This window comes from Peromyscus eremicus, chromosome 3, assembly GCF_949786415.1.
Source record: "Peromyscus eremicus chromosome 3, PerEre_H2_v1, whole genome shotgun sequence".
NCBI lineage: Eukaryota > Metazoa > Chordata > Mammalia > Rodentia > Cricetidae > Peromyscus > Peromyscus eremicus.
In genome coordinates this window covers 21,789,838-21,809,554 of record NC_081418.1, presented here as the reverse complement: position 1 = coordinate 21,809,554, position 19,717 = coordinate 21,789,838, and the positions used below count along the sequence as shown (strand labels likewise).

General features: G+C 41.8%; 1 protein-coding gene across 1 annotated transcript in view; it reads left to right on the top strand.

The window, feature by feature from the left end:
• Positions 1-19,717, top strand: part of Col28a1 (collagen type XXVIII alpha 1 chain) — a 160,228-nt gene that overhangs the window by 92,556 nt on the left and 47,955 nt on the right. The window contains exons 26-27 of the mRNA XM_059256514.1: positions 3,793-3,861; positions 7,228-7,296. Of these exons, the coding sequence (XP_059112497.1) occupies positions 3,793-3,861; positions 7,228-7,296 (138 nt within the window). The remainder of the gene's footprint in view (positions 1-3,792; positions 3,862-7,227; positions 7,297-19,717) is intronic.

The window sequence follows — 19,717 nt, the reverse complement described above, 5'->3', positions numbered from 1 at the left end:
TTCTTTTCAAAACATAGCAGCCAAACTACTGTAAAACCTAAACACACCAACGATTTCTTACTATAGCAAATATCTAGTGTTCAAATTTTCCAGTTTGCCTCGTGAATTTTTTATAATTGTTTTGTTCAAGTAAGTTGGGTCTGAATGATGCCTATACTGTTGTAGAGGGTTATTTTAAGGCGAGATACTTTTGTTTATGTCGCATTTGTTTAACCCTGTGAAGCTGTGTGACTGTTCCTGTCTAAAACCCCTGATAGTCTAATAAAGAGCTGAATGGCCAATAGCAAGGAAGGAAAAGGGTAGGTGGGGCTGGCAGGCAGAGAGTATAAACAGAAGGAGCAATCTGGGAAAAGGGATTGAAGATCTAGGAGCCAGGGAAGGAGATGGACTCCAGGGGCCAGCCACCCAGCTATACAGCAAGCCACGGAGTAAGAGTAAGATTTACAGAAGAGAACAGGAAAATCCCAGAGGCTAAAGGTAGATGGGATAATTTAAGAAAAGCTGGCTAGAAACTAAGCCAAGCTAAGGCCGGACATTATAATTAAGAATAAGACTTCATGTGTGATTTATTTGGGAGCTGGGTGGCAGCTCCCCTCCAAAACAGCAAAGACAACAAGCACCACACACTGCATTTGATTGAGGGACCTCTCATCTCTCTTTAAATCAGTTTATTTCTCAATCACCCCCACCCCCACCCCCACCCCCACCCTCACCCCCACCCCGGCAGTGTGTCCTTGTGCTTCCTTCAGGAGTATGTTGTTTGTTCTTGAGGATTTTGCTCATGTTATCCTTTATACTCAGGGTGGTGGTTCATGTGTTTTTCTTCTTGTTTTTATAAACTGGCAGACCTAGCCACCTATTCAAACTGCAGCCAGGTTCAATTTTTCTCAGCCATGTCATTCACAGCTCAGGTGGTGCGTTCCACAGAGGAGGCACATCATGTCCAGCTACATCATGATTAATCTGTCTACCATAGCCTGGGACGATAGAGATGCTCAGCAACCCAGGAAAGGAAGTCATCAATCACATCTGTTTGACAATGTATTTAGTGATTCCAAGTAAAACCTGTATAGCAATATTTGCTGGTGCTCTCTTTTGTTGGAGAGTATTAAAACCCTGACAGATAAGAACTTCATCTCTCTTTAGAAGCCGCAGAGAGGTAGATTAGTCAGGTGTAGCTGGAGGCCCTCACACGATACAGACACTTGCTTTACGGGTGTTTCAGAGGTTCTCAAGAAAGGAGAGATCATTGAAATGTGTCGGACACAGAGTATTCATGTTCCCTGCTTCAAGCTCTTTGTGAGAGACTGATCCTTAGAGCTGGGAGGAATTTGAAGTCACTCAGGGCTGACAGTCAGTAGAGAGAGGTATTGAAGAGATAATTAGTACCCAGAGCCTCAAAGGCACACTAGTACTACATGGCAGAGATGGAACTGTGTCATGTGGACTTTTTCTGAGGAAACTTAACAAATGTCTAATCATCCCAGCAAGGGCGTGATGACAGAAGTAAAGGAATTATTCCACTCAAGTGCAGCTTGGAGCACCAATGAATTTAATAGGGATCAAACTTTCAGAAGTGTGAATGAAGAGTTATTTACAGGAGCTTGGGCAACTTGTGGATGACTACACCACTGAAGAAAAAAAAATACCTTTCTCTCAGCCGCTATGGCATGGACTGCCTGTAAATCCTTTGGAAAAATGGTGAGAAACGAGCCAGTAAAAAAGTGAGCTGTAAAGTTACCCAGATTGTTTTAATTATATCTTGAAACACTGTAGAAAGACAAACATCTTGGGACATATAGGTTGAAAAAATCTGATTCTGAATCTTCTTTAAAACAAAAACTTATAACAGTTAAATTTTATACATAGGATATTTTGCCTGCATGTAAGATTATGTACCTTATGTTTGCCTGGTGCTTCAGACGCCAGTAGAGGGTGTCAGATGCCCTGGAACAGAAGTTGCAGACAGTTGTGAACTACCATGTGGGTGCTGAGAATGAAACCTGGGACCTCTGGAAGACCAACTTGTGCTCTTAACTGCTGAAACATCTCTCTGGCCCCTCCTCTTTTCTTGTTCACGACTTCACAGAAGCATGTCTCTTCACAGGAGTCCTCCACTCGGGGGCACAATCCAGTGATTTTTTGCAGTAAAGTTTAGTTTACAACTGTCTTCACAGATCAGTTTTAGAACATTTCCTTACCCCATAGGATCCCTCATGCTTATTTATGATCAATTCATGTTTTTAATCCTGGCCTCAAGCAAATACTAGTATATTTCTGTTTCTGTAGATTTATTTTCTTCTGGATATTCAATAATTGGAATCCTACAGTATGCCAGTATCTGTCATTAAGAGCAATGTTTTTGAGGTGTGTTCATATTATAGCATGAATGCAGTTTGTTTCTTGCAGGATTTTGTCTACTCCTTCCCCAGATGATGGACATTGTGTTCTTTCTGGTTTTGAGCTATAATGAATAATTCTGCTAAGGACTCACATTTGTGGGACTTTGGGTGTAATGTGCCCTTATTTTCCTTGAATATATGCTTAGCAATGAAATTGCTGGGTTGGGTGGTACATATATGTTGGGGTTTTAGAGAAGGCACCAAGCTGTTTGCCCAAGAGGCTATAGTAGCTGGTCAGAGGGTTACTGCTTCTCCACTTCTGCCCAGCCTCTTGTGCCAGTTCCTGGGCAGACTTGCAGAACTTTAGTTGTGCCCTTTTTAATTAAAGCTGGTGTGTAGTGAACTGACATTTACCAAGTGACATTTATCCTTTGCTCGGCCTTCTGAATCCCTCTCTCTTTCACTCCCATCCCTATGTAGATATTATCTTCTACATATCTAATGAATTTACTGAAGTTCAGAAGAATTAGGTAAAGGAGTCAGCATGGTAATAGAGGATTGTTTGAGCATTAAATGATATCAACCCTGAACATTCCTTACATTATCTTGGCATAGAGAAATTGAAGAATGAAGAGGGTTTTATTTGTGTCTTCTTAACAATGCCATCTCAGGAAGATCTGATGAGCTGCCTTAAAGTGTCATGCCTTGGAAAAACAGCAAGATCTTTATAGAATGTAGCTTGTGCTCATAATCACTCTTGTGGCCCAAGTATCACGGAGTCAACCCCCAAGTCAAATAGCATTATTTTAGTTGAGGAAATGATAGGGGCAGCTCATTCAGGATGTGGTCAGAGCTCTTTGTGGCTACTTTTTATCCTTCAATTTTCTTTCCTCTTCTGTTAAAAAAAGCAGTAATTACTTTTCCAAATTCTAGAGAAGCAAGTTCTGAAAGAAGCACACGTTAATGCTGCCAAGAAGTTAATTAACTGATTGATTTGCAATGGAATCCTTTATCAGGAAAGAGTATATAAGTGACGAGAAGAAAGTCAAGAGAGCACACAATGTCAAAACAGCAAACTCATTTAGGTGAAATGGGCTCAATGAATTTCTTAGGAAAATTCAAGGGACTTTAAAAATATATATTCAATGTGGGGCCTATGCAGGGTCGCTTGGCTCGGCCTGGGAGGAGGGGACTGGACCTACCTGGACTGAGTCTACCAGGTTGATCTCAGTCTGCGGGGAAGGCTTTGCCCTGGAGGAGATGGGAATGGGGGGCGGGCTGGGGTGGGGAAGGTGAGGGGGGCGGGAGGGGGGAGAACAAGGGAATCTGTGGCTGATATGTAGAACTGAATTGTATTGCAAAATAAAAATTAAAAAAAATATGTATTCAACATGAAAAGTTATGTAAGTTTTTTTTAATTGGTAACTTGTCATTAATTATATCTTTTCAGGGAGAGCCAGGGGTCAGAGGTCCTCCAGGCCCTTCTGGGCCTCGGGGCATTGGAACTCAAGGACCAAAGGTAAGTCCTCAGGTTTCTGATGTGTGTGAGCATCAGGTGCCAGTTGGGACATCCCTAATTGGAAAATCCTGACTAAAAAATATGCTCCAAATTCAGAAAATTTTGAGCACAGCTTGAGTACAAATGTCGAGTCCATAGCTGACTCCATGTAATGAGTGACTGTCAAAATCGTGCTGCCTTCAGGCTTCTGTAGAAGGTGTCTATGAAACATTTTGTGTTTAGATATGGATTATATCATCATACACAAACAATTATTCCAAATTGTGTAAAAACTCAGTTCTGGAACACTTGTCACCACAAGCATTTCTGAGACGAGACAACCAAACTTTAACACCAGCCCACTGAACAGCTCCCTCATATGAAGAAGCCTTTATTTTGTTGTTGTCTTAGTTTTTTCTGGATTATTGATGAAATCTTCTTTGTTTATGTCATGTGACCTGCAATATCTGTAAAACATTTGCCTCCCTTACAAAATCAGAAGGGCAACTTTGTAGCTGGAAGTTTTCCTGTGTCCCACCCAGCCCTCAGGTCCCACAGCCACTTATAGAATAATCATTCAGAGGCTTATATTAATTACCAACTGTATGGCCTATGGCAGGCTTGGCTTCTTGCTAGCTAGCTCTTTCATCTTAAATTAACCCATTTCTATTAATCTGTTTTGCCACATGGCCATGGCATTACTGGTCTGCTGGCATCTTGTTGCTCCTTGGGCAGCTGGATCATGTGTCTCTTCGACTCTCCTTTCTCCTCCTCTCTCTCCAGTTCTAATGTACCGCCTAACCTTTTTCTGCCTCACCATTGGCCAAACAGCTTTATTTATCAACTGATCAGAGCAACACACATTCACAGCATAAAGATATCTCACAATGTACAGAAAGATACCCCACAGCACAACTTCTCTCAACATAGTTGAGAGAACTATAGTTGCAAAGTGTTCTAAATATTTCCAGGTTTTCCAGAAGCTGTGTAATCTTATCAAGAAGCAAACACTAGGTGGACATGGTGCTATACACCTCTAGTCCCAGCACTTTGGAGGCAGAGGCATGAGGACTGCAAATTCAAGGCCTACATGTGCTACATATCAAACTTGAGTCCATCCTGAGCTACAAATAGATAAGAAAAAAAATCGCATCTTTGTTTGGCCAGACGTTTTTTGGGTAGCCTTTTAACAGGTCACTGGCTAATGTATGCACTGTACAGCATATCTCCAGCCACTGCGTGAGAACTTGGTGCAAAGATCAACCTTCATGCTCCCCCTAGAAGGTTGAGAGCAGCTTCTTTCAGTGTCTGTTTTCTTTATTTCTATGTATCACTCACTCCTCTCCTCTAGATTGATACTTACCAATTCTTTAATTCTTTTAATCCAATGTTTCTCACTGAGGGGGATTTTTTTTCTCCATTCCAGAGCTGCTAGTAGGGGCACTTAAACAAGATCACAACTGGAGACATTTTGGGCTGTCTCAACTGAAGATGATACTGTCATTTACTGGATAGAGTTCAGGAGTGCTGTTAAACAACCCCCGATGAACAGGACGACTTCCCCATAGTTATTGCAACCAAAATGTCAGTAGTGCTGAGTTTGAGACACTCTAGAAATATATTTTTTATTTGTTCAAACAGTGAACAAGGAAGTTTACATCATGTTCATGGCTAAACCAGTGTCGTCAATGAGCCACACACCACAAATCCAGATTTTAAATAGGTCTAGTCACCCCCAAACTTCATGAGAATTTAAACCCCATCACTAGAAAGGAGGGAAGAAAGAATTCTTGATCCAAGAGTTTGGTTGAGGATCCCAGCCTCACCAGGATTCTTAGTTTATTCCTTTTTATTCCTTGAATTTCATCTGGAAGAAGGCTAGTTTAGAAAAACCATGGGTCACTGTCCGTGCATGAAGACTCCCCTAAGATGACAAAGTCACCATCAGGGGAAAGTTGGATCCATTTTTTCTTCATTGTGTCAATTTACAAAAATATCTTAAACAGAAGTAGAAACATATATATAAAGTATAACAAAAATAACCTTGAATTTGTGTCAATATATAAGAATCCATACCAATGTAAATTGTTTAAAACTGATACCTTTTCACCCTATCATATCTATCCTCCCTTTTTCTTTTCTGAATGAGATCCCTGAATCTAACCTCTTTTGTTCAGCCCCCTATGCTATAACAACTTGTAACCAATCCCCCTACTTGATGACAAACATTCATAACCCTGAGAAAGAAAAACCATCCACCCCACCTATTGGGAAAATGGGGCTCGTATTCTTGCACTTGTCCCCAATGAACAAAATTGGTTTGAGAGGACAGCTGTATGCTGCACGAGATTTTTCTCTAGCGCTCGCCTGCACTGGGCTTGGGAGGGTAGCGACACACAGTGCAAATTCGAAAGGCGGTGTGACCAAAACCCACCTTACTGCCTATGGGCTGCCCAGAAAGGCAATGCCAGTGCAAGCAGAGCAGAACCAATCTGGGTGGGCAGCAGCCTCTGTGCAACCACAGAGTGGTATGCCTGGCTGGACACAAGGCCCCACGTTGGGCGCTATATGATAGAGGAGATCAAATGACTGTTTACTATCAGTAAAATCTGTGCAAAAATATCACAATAAGGGATGGGAATCTGAGCCAGGTAGCCCAGGTAGCCAGCTCCTCCCTCTTTCCAAAAGGGCCTGCCTTATCTTTGGGTCACATCTACTTCCAATGAAAACTCCACCTCTTGGACCAAAACACTCCTTTCGATTGGTTAGCTGACTGGTGACAGGATTTCTGTAGCATTAACTCACTCATTCTTGCCAGCTGTTGAATCCCAGGGATTGTCCTGCCTCTGCCTCTCCAGTTCTGAGATTACAAGTACCATACCTTGCTTTTTCATGTGGGTGCTGGGAATCAAACTCAGGTTCTCTTGGTTACATAGCAAGCACTTTATGAACTGAGTAATTTACCAGCCCTTCCATTGACTCTAATAGTATTCCCAGTGAACTGGCATTCCATATTAAAAGGGAGCAGCGTGTTCTAGCCTTCATAGAATCTGGCATTCGTGGTCTTTGAACTTGGTGTGGGCAACCTGGAGTGGGGGCATCTAGACTTGCCAAGCAGAAGTCCCTGGCCTCTCCTCCTGTTTCCTTCAAGCTGTTCTTCCTTGCCTCTTTACCCACATTTGGATCATATGTAAAAGTTTGTAAACAATTCAAGTAGCCTAAGAATGTTCAGAACAACATAGCTTTAAATGAAATAGGAACTATCTTATGGCAAGAGGATCCTAATTAGCTTAAGTAAGAATGAAGCCAAGAGCAGTGACATGTCCAATTTCTTCCTCTCCTTTCCTGTCTATACTTCATTGTCAATTTCTTTCTCTCTCTTCACAGGGTGATATTGGGCAAAAAGGCCTGCCTGGCCCTCCTGGTCCCCCTGGTTATGGATCACAAGGAATTAAAGTAAGTGAATCTGGTTGTACTGGAATCATCTCTCAAGTCAGTAGGGCAATGAGAAGAACATGTGGCTTCATTACAAAACACAGATTTAGTGAGAGTGTCACTGTTAAAATGCACCCAGGATTTAGAGTCGGCATCCAGAAGTGTGGAAATGGTACAAGTGCAGTCTGTTTGTCAACACTAACCATGACACACATTGCTTGGTGAAGCATCGGATGGTTCAGTGGTTTGAGAATCTTTGGAAGCTCTCCTAACAGGATGCTCTCTATCCCCCTTGAAGCTCTCTCACTGGCTTCAGCTGAGGGCTCTCTTTACAGCCCTGGGGGAGGACGTGGGGGAGGTGGGGCATTAGAGTGGGGCAGTGGTGGGCTGCTGAGGGCTCTCTTTACAGCCCTGGGGGAGGACCTGGGGGAGGTGGGGCATTAGAGTGGGGCAGTGGTGGGCTGCTGAAGGCACAGGGAGTGCCCATGGGGGATGGACTGGCAGAACCTACTTGAAATAGAAGCCTTAGGAGCCTCTGGGGTAATATTGGTACCCTAGCATGAAGGATGGACATATAAACTCTGCAGTGGAGTTTGAGAACTTTCTAAACCCTCCAGGTGGTTCTCCCAGGCAGCCAGAGTGGCTGTTACTGCTCTGGGCCCCAGGTCTTTGTTGCTGGAATCCACAGCCAGCTGCCTTCTGCTTTGTGTTTGCTCAGGACTGCTAAGTTTATCTAATGAGGTGGAATTCTCAGGGTTTCCCTGCATCTAAGTAGAAAAGCTTCAGTAATGACATACTAATTACTATGTAATTTCAAATGTTCCCTTTTTCTATTTCTAATATGTTGAGTTCATCTGTAAACTGTACCACCTCATCTATCTGTCCTTCTTTGTGCAATAAATCAGCAATTATTTATTACTCTGTGAAAAAGCATAATTGCTAATCTATAACTATAGATAATCAAACTTCATTCTAAATGTGGAAACATTTAAAACAGCTGTTCTCAACCTTCCTAATGCTGCAACCCTTTAGTACAGTTCTTCTTATTGTGGTGACTCTCAGCCATAAAATTATTTTTGTTGCTACTTCACAACTATAATTTTACTACTATTATAAATCATAATGTAAATATCTGTGTTTTCCAATGGCCTTAGGCAACTCCTGTGAAAGGGTCTTTTGACCACAAGGGGCTTGCTACCCACAGGTTGAGAACCGCTAATTTAAAACAAACTCTCAAAATAGCATAACTTAGTAAACAGGAGACAAAAGGCACCTAAAATAAATGTGAAAGTCCTATGTTAGAGTTAAACGGCATACTTCTTTATAGCGTGAGCTAAATCAAGAGCAAAAATTACTGAACTGGTGTTAATCTTCTAATCCAAACACAATAGCTAAAGTCTGCACGACGGGTCTTTTAAGTAACAGTTACTCACCTGCCAGGCTGAATTTCTAAGCAAAGACAGGATAGCATACTGTTGATAACATACAGGCACAAGAAAACAGTGGAACTCCACTTATTCATAAACTACATCACTCTACTAACCCATCCTTAAATTCTGTGGTTGAAAGATGGTAATGTCCTGTGGAAGTTTTTGTAAGAATTTTCTTAAGAAATATGGGGCTGGAGAGATGGCTCAGCAGTTAAGAGCTGTGGCTTCTCCTCCAGAGGACCTGGACTTGATTACCAGCACCCACATAGTGGCTTATAACTGTCTGTAACTCCAGTTCTAAGGGATCCAGCTGTCCTCAGGGCACTGCACACATGATGTACAGACATGCAGGCAGAACACCCATATACATAAAATAAAAATGATTTAAAGACGAGGAAAGAGGAAGAAATAAATATATATGAGATTCCTTGTCACCAACATGAGCTCAGTTTCCATGTCCTCTAAGCCTATCACCTCCACTTCTAAATCCGGTGTCAATTTTCTTCCTTCTATTATCTGGATTTACTTCCTGTATTCACACTGGAGAAACTTAGGTTGCATTCAGTTAATCCTTCTCACCAACCATGACTCATCTGGCTTTGGGCCCTTTCTTATGTCCTTCAGGTTATGCCATGTTCACATCTACCCTGAGTGAAACTAGGTCACAGTACCTGGCATGACATGGATCAAACTCCAAACCCAAACCACCACATTCCATATAAAATCCTATCAGCAATAAGATGAGGTGTTCCTCCTCCACTTAGGTCTGTGACCTGATGCTGCTTGCAAGGCTGAGTCACAAAGCCTCCTTAGACATGTTGTTTTGCCTGGCTTCCAGCTAGCAGCTGGGCATGAATCCTTCCCTCAGCATGCCTTCCTCATTGTCCCGATCCACAGACCCACAAAAGGGAGAGAACTCAAAGATAGAGTTGGCATTTGAAGACTACATAATAAGTGATGTTTTAGTGTTTTTTGTTTTGTTTTGTTTTGTTTTGTTTTTTGTTTTTTCGAGACAGGGTTTCTCCGTGTAGCTTTGTGCCTTTTCCTGGAACTCACTTGGTAGCCCAGGCTGGCCTCGAACTCACAGAGATCCGCCTGGCTCTGCCTCCTGAGTGCTGGGATTAAAGGCGTGTGCCACCACCGCCCGGCGATGTTTTAGTTTTTAGGACCATTCCTTGACATAGTTCTCTCGCTTTCTAAGAATATTTGGGTCAAAGAAGCTTGCACCTTTTGGTACACCAGCCCAAAGGCCTTGATGAGAGCTCAGTCAACACTGGGTCTTGAACTGCATCCTGCTCTCCTGTAACTTCTCATCCACAGGGAAGATGGGACCAAGGCTGTGACCACAGAATAGTTCTGTTTCAGCCTCACTGTGGTGCTGGAATGTTGGCTCCTTCCTTAGTCGTGAGGTGGTAGGACATTCCAATTGGGAAAGCAAGCAAGGAGCAAAGGTGGCCCTCCCAAACTCTTCATTCGACTCAGGAGTTGGCCTTCCTTGTTCACTCTGTCTCAGACATTCTCTTAGCACCGTTTCTCAGAGGATCAGGAGGTCTTTAAAGTCCTTCCATACTTAAGAGCATTTCTGAAGTAGGTTTGTGCACTGAGTTCTGCTGTGACTTTTCCTATACACTTATCATTTGTTCATGGAGGCAATGCACCTCTCTGCCATTGGCTTCAGCTCTTCACCTAGGCTTGGGCAGGACTAATCCGATCCAGCTGGTGGACTTCCCACATACTGTGTTTGGCCTGGGTTTCAGGACTGGCAAGTTTATTATCAGTGTTGAAACATTACCTTTGTGACTTACTGGGAAATTTAGTGAATGCTGTCTGAAAGAGGCCGCAGTGTTTTCAGAGATGACAAATAGTAATTATCGCAATGCTCACACTGTCACCAGGCTAACAGACACCACTAGGACATCTAGGGACTGCAAATGAAGGGGACTCAGTCAACAGTGGTGGATACTCAACCAACGTGAGCAATGGAATACCAAACTTTGAATTTGGCTTTTCTAGTCCCTGAATATTGCATACACATCTTAGTTTCCTTATCTGAATAATGTGGATGATAATAGTATTGCCTCCTAAACTTTCTGTGAGGTATAATTGAAATGGAACGCCATAGGAGGGACAATGCACTTGTTTGTAGGTGTAGTATGGATTTGCAGCTAATAATTATTAGCTCTTCCTGCCTCTCTTCTCTCTCTGCCAAGTGCATGGCATTTTCTAGGAGAAAAGTCTTAGGCTCTAACATTCAAATTATTTGATTCCCTTAAATATAATATGTTAGTAGTTCTAGTTTACATCGGGCTCTAGTGTTTTCTTGACCCCAAACGTGTAATAACTCACATAACAATGGTTAGAGGGCAATTTTCCTCCAAGAAGGATGTCTTCCACTTCCAGCTTCCCCATTGGTTTTGGCTGGTGCCCTCTATCACTAACTCCTCACAGACACAAAGAGAGAGTGAGTAAAGGGCACACTAGCCTCCTAAACATTCTGGCTAGAATGTGACACATATTATCTCTTCGCACAGTTCTGTTGTTGACATTGTTGCTATATGACTGTGTTACTTGCAAGAGAGGCAGGGAAAGGTAGCATGATTGTGTATCCAAGAAATTAAAATAACCAAAGGTTTGGTGAAGTATTGACAGTGACCATCAATTATTATGTAGCCCTTTTCTAGGGAAGATGAGAAAATTAAAGGTATTTGTTACTCTGAAGTATGCTGATGCTTTCAGAAGAAAACAGAAAACATGGATAGTCTCTATGGAAACATAAAGAATACCCAGATATCCCTAATACTGTGAAGTATGGTACTTAGGCTGACAGGTACTGAGTTCAGCACCATCTTTTCATTCATCTCACAAAAGACAAATTGGAGTCTTGATAATCGTGTTTGTTTCGAGCAGGATGATGAGACTGACTTAGGGATTTTCTGAGGAGTCAACAGCTGGAGGAAGCTTGGGATGGGGCGTGTATAGGACTAGGAGAAGAGAGAAGGTGCTCACCTGTATCTACAGAGGAGCCAGGAATAGAAGCAGGAAGCTATTGAAGGGTGTCGAGAGCTGATGTTAAGGGGAAGGATAGAGCTTGTACAAAAAGCCTCATGTGAGGAGATAAAGAGGAGCCAGCAGTTAGGCCCATGTGGGACGTCAGGGAACGTTGGAGTCTTGAATTACTTGTAAGACCAGCAGCCTTCTTGAGGCTGGTATGGCTGTGCTGATAGTCTAGCTTATGGGGCCTAGTGCAGCAGCAGCCCGAAAATGAAAGGCTACTCCTGCTTGACATCTCTGATCCAGGAACTCAAGTTAGAACATAGCATTCTAAACATCTGGATTCTGTGTTTAAACTTCATGCCATTTCCTAGGTACATTTCTGTTGTTTTACATCAATTATGTTGAAATAACTATTCATATAACCTCCAAATTTCTGGGAGTTTTTTAGGGTATTTATTCTTGTTTTTTATACATTTTTTTTTGTTTTGGTATTTTTGTGTGTCTTATTGTTTTTATTTTTTATACATGTTAATTAAAATATAATTATATCAGTGTTGTTGGGGGGGTTTACTCTTTTTTGGGGGGCTGCCCCCCAGCTACCAAATAAATTCACATGTGGAGGCTTATTCTTACTTACGAATGCCTGGCCTTAGCTTGGCTTAGTTTCTTGCCAGCTTTCCTTAACTTATTCCAACTACCTTTTGCCTCTGGGCTTTTCCCATTCCCTTACTTCTGTAAATCTTACTCTTACTCCATGCCTTGCTGTGTAGCTGGAAGACTGGCTTCTGGAGTCCTCCTCCTTCTCTGGCTGCTCCTAGAGCTTAGCTCTCTCCTCCCAGTTTTCTCCTTCTATATATTCTCTCTCCCTGCCCGCCCCGCCTATCCTTTCTCCTGCCTTGCTATTGGCCAGTTCTTCATTAGACCATCAGGTGTTTTAGACAGGCACAGTAACACAGACTCACAGAGTTAAACAAATGCAACATAAACAAAAGTAACACACCTTAAAATATTATTCTACTACACATCAGTTTCTCCTTTCCCTTTCCTCCTTCCAGTGTGTCGGAGTGTGTTTAAATACGTACAAATACATAAATACAACCTGCTGAGTCCATTTTTGTTGTTTGTATGTATATAGATACAGTTTCAGGGCTGACTACTTTGCATTGGATAACGGTTAGGGGGCTTATACCTGGGAGGCTAATTCTTCCTGTGAAGACGTGGGCCCCCTATGCGATTTCTCCCCTTCTGTGTTAGTGTGTCTGTTGATACTGGTATTGCTCCAGTCTGTGTGGTTGGTCATTTCTGTGAGAGGCTGTTTCATAGCAGACTTCCTGGTGTTTGACTCTTCCAGTTTGACTCTTTCTGCCCGGTCTTCTGCAGTGTTCCCTGAGCCACAGATGAAAGAGTTATGCTGTAGATGTACACAGTGGAGCTGGGCCCTCCATGATCCACTGATCTCTGCAGTGTATACAGTTCTGGTTTTCCGTAATAGTCTCAATTTGCCATAAAAGAAGGTTTCTTACGTGGGGGTGGTAGCCACACTCATCTGTGGGTATAAGATTTAGAATGTAGTTAGGAATTATGCTGTTAGCAAAGTGATAGTAGTAGATTCTCTTCTAAAGTCCACGACCTCACTAGCCCAGGAGGCTGGCTAGATTTCTAGTACCAGGCATGACTTCCCTCCTATTGAAGGGCCTTAAGTCCAATTAGACAGCTGTTGGTTACCACTGACATGTGAGTGCCACTGTATTAGTTAGGGTTTCTATTGCTGTGAAGAGACACCATGACCATGGCAGCTCTTATAAAGGAAAACATTTCACTGGGTAGCCTACAGTTCAGAGGTTCAGTCCGTTATCATCATGGTGAGACAATGCGGAATGCAGGCAGATGTGGTGCTGGGGAGGTAGCTGAGAGCTCTACATCTTGTACAGGCAACAGGAAGTGGTCTCAGATGCAGGGCATGGCTTAAGCATATATGAGACCTCAAAGCCCGCCCCCACAGTGATATACTTCCTCCGACAAGGCCACACCCACTCCAACCTCCTAATAGTGCTACTCCCAACCCAATGAGCTTATGGGGACAATTACATTCCAACTACTAGAGCCACTTACTGCACTCTTTGGGATGGATATCTTGCCATGCTGGCCATTGTGCTTCATCGGCATCACATCTGGGTAAGACTATAAATTGCTTACCTCTCAACAGCTGGTATAGTATTTTCTGGTACTGTGGAAGCTAGACTGCAGGAAGGAGGCTCTCAGGTTCGATCCAGCTTGAATAAGCTGAGTCCTGTGTCCTAAGTGTACAGTATCTTCAGCAATAGGGACTTACCTTCAAGCTCCGAGAGGCAACGACAGCAACAGCCACAGTCTATATCGTTTGGGAGTCACTTGGACTTTGGTGCTAAAAATTTCCTGGTGTTTGAACTTAAAAGTTTTCTTTCCCACTTCGGTAAGCAAATAAACAGCAGTGTAAAAAGTGACACCAAGCTGGGATGGTACTGTCACTCCATTCAATTTTCATTCATTTCAGAAATTAAATAGAAAAAGTAAATGATACAGTTAACAGCATGGTGTAGGTGTGTGCACACCTGTGTGTGTGTGTGTGTGTGTGTGTGTGTGTGTGTGTGTGTGTGTACATGCACGAGCATGTGACTTGTCTTTGGATTAATCTTGGATGCTTACCCTTATTGTTATTTTTTAAATGATTTATTTACTTGCCTTGGTGCATCTGTGTAAGGGTGTTGGATCCCCTGGAAGTGGAATTACAGACAGTTGTGAGCTGCCATGTAGGTGCTGGGAATTGAACCCGGGTCCTCTGGAATCAAAGCCAGTGCTCTTAACTGCTGAGCCTTCTCTCCAGAGCCATTGGTAGTTTTGAATTCGCACTCTAATTCCCCTACACAGAAAGAAAGAGAAGTACAAACCGCAGAAGCTCCTGCATATTGATATATACCTGTAATCACAGCGCTGAGAGGCTGGGACAGGTGAATGAAGAGTTTGAGGACAGCCTCCGTGAACTAGTGAAATCACGTCAAATGAAAAGCAGCTGAGGGTAAAATGTTGCCACAGTTCAGTATTTGGGGATTATACCTGAAAAAACAAAAAACAACCAACCAACCAACAAAACAAACAAACAAAAGCCCCCCAAAACAAAAACAAAAAACAAAAACAAAACTGGCAAGGGAGGTAGGGGCTAAAAATTGACCCTGGCAATCCAAGTTCACATAGCTCATTTTCGTGTGGAAGGCATTCCCACATCTTCACAGCAGTACGATTGCTTCCTAAACCAATAGAAGCTAGTCATATGGACAATAAGCCAGCAGCAACCGTGGAACGTTTTGTCGGGCTGCTGACATCAGGGAGTGTGGTGGTGTTCAGTGCGATTGGCACTGAACCAGTTGTGGTTTTCACTAGCTAGTTCACACTTGCACGCTCTTTTGGGCCAAATCCTTTTTATTCTGTCCAGCTAGAGAGGAAAAAGGATGACTCGCCCTCCCTTGTCCCCTTCCCCTCTCCTCCCTCCCTTCCCCTCCCTGCTCCTCTAAATCTGAGGCTGTTACTAGGTGATTTTTTTTCTCTCAACTTCATTTTCTGTTTTTTCCTTTTCTAAAATTTAAGACAGTGTCTTATATAGTCTAGGCGGACCTTGAGCTCCCAATGCCGCCAAGGATGGCCTTACATTTTGAATCCTCCTGTCTCCCCCTTCCAAGTGCTGAAGTATGGGCCTGAAGAACCAGGCTCCACACGTTCTCCTTTGCAGTGGTCCGGTTCTCCAGATCAGAGCTGGAATGAGAAGCCGGGAGCTCTCACGTGAGTGCAGCCGGAGACATTACTGTCAGCTCGTTGGTTTGTTTTTGTTTTTGTTTTGTGTCCATATCCTGTAAACAAGGCTCTGGGTAATGATCTGTGACCATCACCAGTTTGCTTCCCTACGACCACACTCTTTACACTGCAGGGAACTTAAAGAAAAATCAAACCCCGAAGTGCTTTTGTGCTTTTGTCAAAGTTAATATGGCACCCTACTCCAAAGTTTCACAACGTTTCCCAATTCCAAAAAGAAAAAAAAAATCAAAACAACTGTTAGCTTGGTCCTGGAGATGAGTAACTGTACAATGGGTGTGCTTATGCCAAATGTTGAGAAAAAAAAACGACTTCAAATAATGTCAAAAGCTAGAAAATTATGTAAGATATTTCATTTGAGCTGGTATATATTTAAAAGCCCTACCATGCTATAATAGTGTATAATTTATAATGACAGTAAGCCAGTGGGAGCTACTTCTTTCCCTCTCCTCCCTCATCTCTACTTCCTATCCACTGTCCTCCTACCCACCCACCGATATCTGTCTAATGTGTCAAGAAACTGTACTATATATATATAGATATAGTATTTATAGTATATGTATGTATCCCCTTCATTTTTGTAACAGCATCCCTACAAACCCAAGTTTAGTAGCAGCATGGATGCATTTCTTTTAGCTGCTGTTACTGTCTTTATAGCCCATGAGTTTTACTATTAAAAATTTATAAAAACCTTTCTTCTATCATCAATGCCTGGTAGTCATTTATTAGTGTGTATTTCCCCCTCTCCTTTTAGCAAGGTAAGAGGTACTTTACTGCTCAGAGCTTAGAGCTCCTAGTGAGAGCTGGGACCATGTACCTTTGTATTCAAGTGTCCCTGTTCCAGGAGTTAGGGCACTAAACCATTTCCAGGATCACCCAGGGCTGCTCTTCCACACATCCCTGGACCACTCAAAATTTAATTTGCATCTTCTTGTTAATCCTTGTCTCTTAAAGATGTGGGGTGCTTGAGAAACTTCTCTCCCTGCTAATCCACCACTGGAAGAGACAAGAGTATAAAAAGCAGTTGTTTTCCCCAAGTGCGGTGAGTGACCTTTGAGAAGAGTGTTAGAGATTTCTTAGAAATTACAGCAGGATCCAGCTGGTGCCTGAGGCTGGCCTTGGGAGAGGCTGGCCTTGGGAGAGGCTGTACACCCACGTGTACACATCAACAGGCTTATCAACTCATTGGGGTTAGTTTGCTGAAGGCTGGATAGACTTTATTACACTACAAACATCTCTGAGCAGTTGATGAGAAGCCCACAAGCTATGCTAACTTTTACTGTTCTTGCAGTTTATCTTAAGGTTACAGTAGTTGTTTTTTTAGTATTAGTAACTTTTATATATGGCTTCTCATTTGAAATATAAGAGGGAGGAAATTAAGTTCTAGGTCAGAGTCATTAGAATCCGCAGCAAAGGGACAGTTGTAATTCTTAATGAGAACTCATAGTTAAAGCTGGCCGACCATAAAGATAACTTCAGAGTAATCTTTCCTTCATCTTGTGAAAAATTCTCTCAGTGTAGTTAATGTTCTTGGGGTGGGAACCGTGAGTCACCACACAGGAACCAATGTCTCTCTGCCCCAGGCAAGCTGAGTGAGAAGACCCAGGCTTTACAACAGGGAGAAATGAGGGCACTAAAACCTAGTGCCTCCTTGAGACTCAGAGCAGGAACAAGGAAGAAAAAGAAAGAAAAGAGATTAATTTTTGACAATCGTACTTTTCACATTATTAGTTTGGAAATTACACAATATGTCCTCCTCCTTTTATAATATTTACTTTTGATAAAGATATTGACATCCAGGCCAGTGTTGGTGCTACACGCCTTTAATCCCAGCACTTAGGAGGCAGAGGCAGGTGGACCTCTGTGAGTTTGAGGCCAGCCTGTCTACAGAGAGAGTTCCAGGACAGCCAGGACTGTTACACAGAGAAACCCTGTCTCCAAAAAAACCAAACAAACAAACAAACAAATAAACAAGATATTGACATCTGTATGAAACTCTAAAGGCACTTTTACCAACAATGATAAGGGAGAAGGTGTTAATTCCTTACCCTACTCTAATACTGTTATTTCATATCTTAATCAATTTTATCTGCTCAAGACAAGATTTTATTTCTTAAAACAATCCTCATGGTTTATTTAGATTGATCCATCCATTTATCATTCTCTTGAGTCCATTTTTATATCTCAGAATTGGAATCACTCTCCTTCTACCTCAACCACAACCCAGAGCTTTTTTTTACAAACAGGTCTGTCCGAATGACTCTCTGCTTGCCTTACTTGAAAAGATCTTTCCTCTGTAATATCTTCCCCAAATACATTTTCCCTGTGTAGAATCTAGGTATATAGATTTTTCTCTCAGTGCAAAGAGTTTTCTCTGACATTTGATACTCATTACTGATCTGAAGAAACCATCAGTCTGCTTTCTCCATGGTAATTTGTCCTTTCCTCTGATTTTGGAGGGTTTTCTTTCTCTTTCATTTGGTGTTTAGCTGTAGAGTGTATATTTAATAGTTGCAGATTTGATACAATTCTTGATTTTTAGACTATATCTTTTATTATTTCTAGAAGATTCTCTATCATGTCTTCAGACATACTTTTGGCCCAATTTTCCTTCTTCTTGACCTCCTTTATTAACCCTTCTGGAACTTCAGTTAGTTAAACCTTTTGGCGTACCTTTTTGCCTTTTCATATTTTCTGTCTCATCTTTCTGAGCTATGACTAATACTGTTCTAGTCTGCTTTCCAGTTCCCTGGAAAGTCCTTTTTTTTTTTTTTTTTAAGCTGCATCAAACCTGTTTCGGGAAAGAATTTACTCTCCTCAATTAAAACACTTCCATTGTCTCTCTAGAACATTTCTAAAAATATATAGTAAACAATGATAATAATGTAAGCTGCTCTGAGTGGATGCTGTTTCCTATGTGACTCTGCATCTCTCTGCCTCTCTACACAATATGAGGGCATCATGTTGTCTCTTCTCCCTTGGCATTTGACATGACAGGCTCCTTCTCTTCATGTGAGCCTTAGCTGAAGAATGATCTCCATAGCAACACCATCTCTGACCACACTCTCTTCTCTTTATGGAATTCAGGGTCATTCTATTATCCTGCTTTATTGTTTTTAATGACATTATTGGCCTCTGAAAATATTTATTTGTTTCATTTGATTTATTATCTGTCTTCTTCTAGGAAAAGGAGATCTAGGAGAGTAAGGATTTTGTTACTTTGATTTGTGCTCACATCCCTTAGCACCTAAATCAGTGTCCAGTATATAGTTGGCCAGTCAATATTTACTTGAAGAATAAATGAAGTAATACTTGAGTAAATATATGGAGAAGAGTCACATGCTATGTGATAATAGAGTTTCCCCTATATTATTTGACCTTCAAAAACAAGTCATTCATATATACTATAACTCAACAATTACAGAATTCTATCATTAGTGGGACTTTAAACTTGTGAAATGACTTGTTTTTCTGTATCCTAGTGTTTAGCTGTGTAATTATTTTGCTCTTCTGAGTAGATACACTTGATCTGTTGGCCGACATTTTCTTGGAAGAAAGATTTAGCTTTCTTGACTGTATGGTTATGATCACAATATCTATTACTATTACAGTAGGATCACAGCAAATGTACTAAAAAATGTCTTTGTTTGCTAGGAAAAACATCTGAGGGCATTGGATCTGTCTGTTCAGTGTGGTTCTGCTCAGTGATCATAGGGCATGCATTCAGTAAATTCTTGATTGAAGCTACTCATGCAGATCTCTATGATCAATATTTTACCTGTCATTGACAGATGACAGAGCAGTGGCCTGTCACTAGATCTTTCAATCACTGCTAATGTTATACATTCCATGGCCATTCTAGGTTAGTAAATTAGAAGGAAATGAGACACTGAGCGCTAGCTGCTTCTTAGGGAAGTTTAGGGAAGGGGCAAATTCCTATTTGTAGAGATGACATTTAAAGAGCAGTACTAACACATTCATTACAGTCCGCTGTGCTGGCACAGAGAGGAGCTTTGATAATGCTGCTTTGGCTTCTGTAAACTATGCCTTCAAGGCAGAAAATAGGGCTTTCATCTACTAGAATACTAGTCTCTGTTCAAAGTTCCCCAACTGGCTCCTGTTGATTTTGAAAAATGTAATTAGTTGAGCTAATAGTTCCCTTTCTGACTTTATGC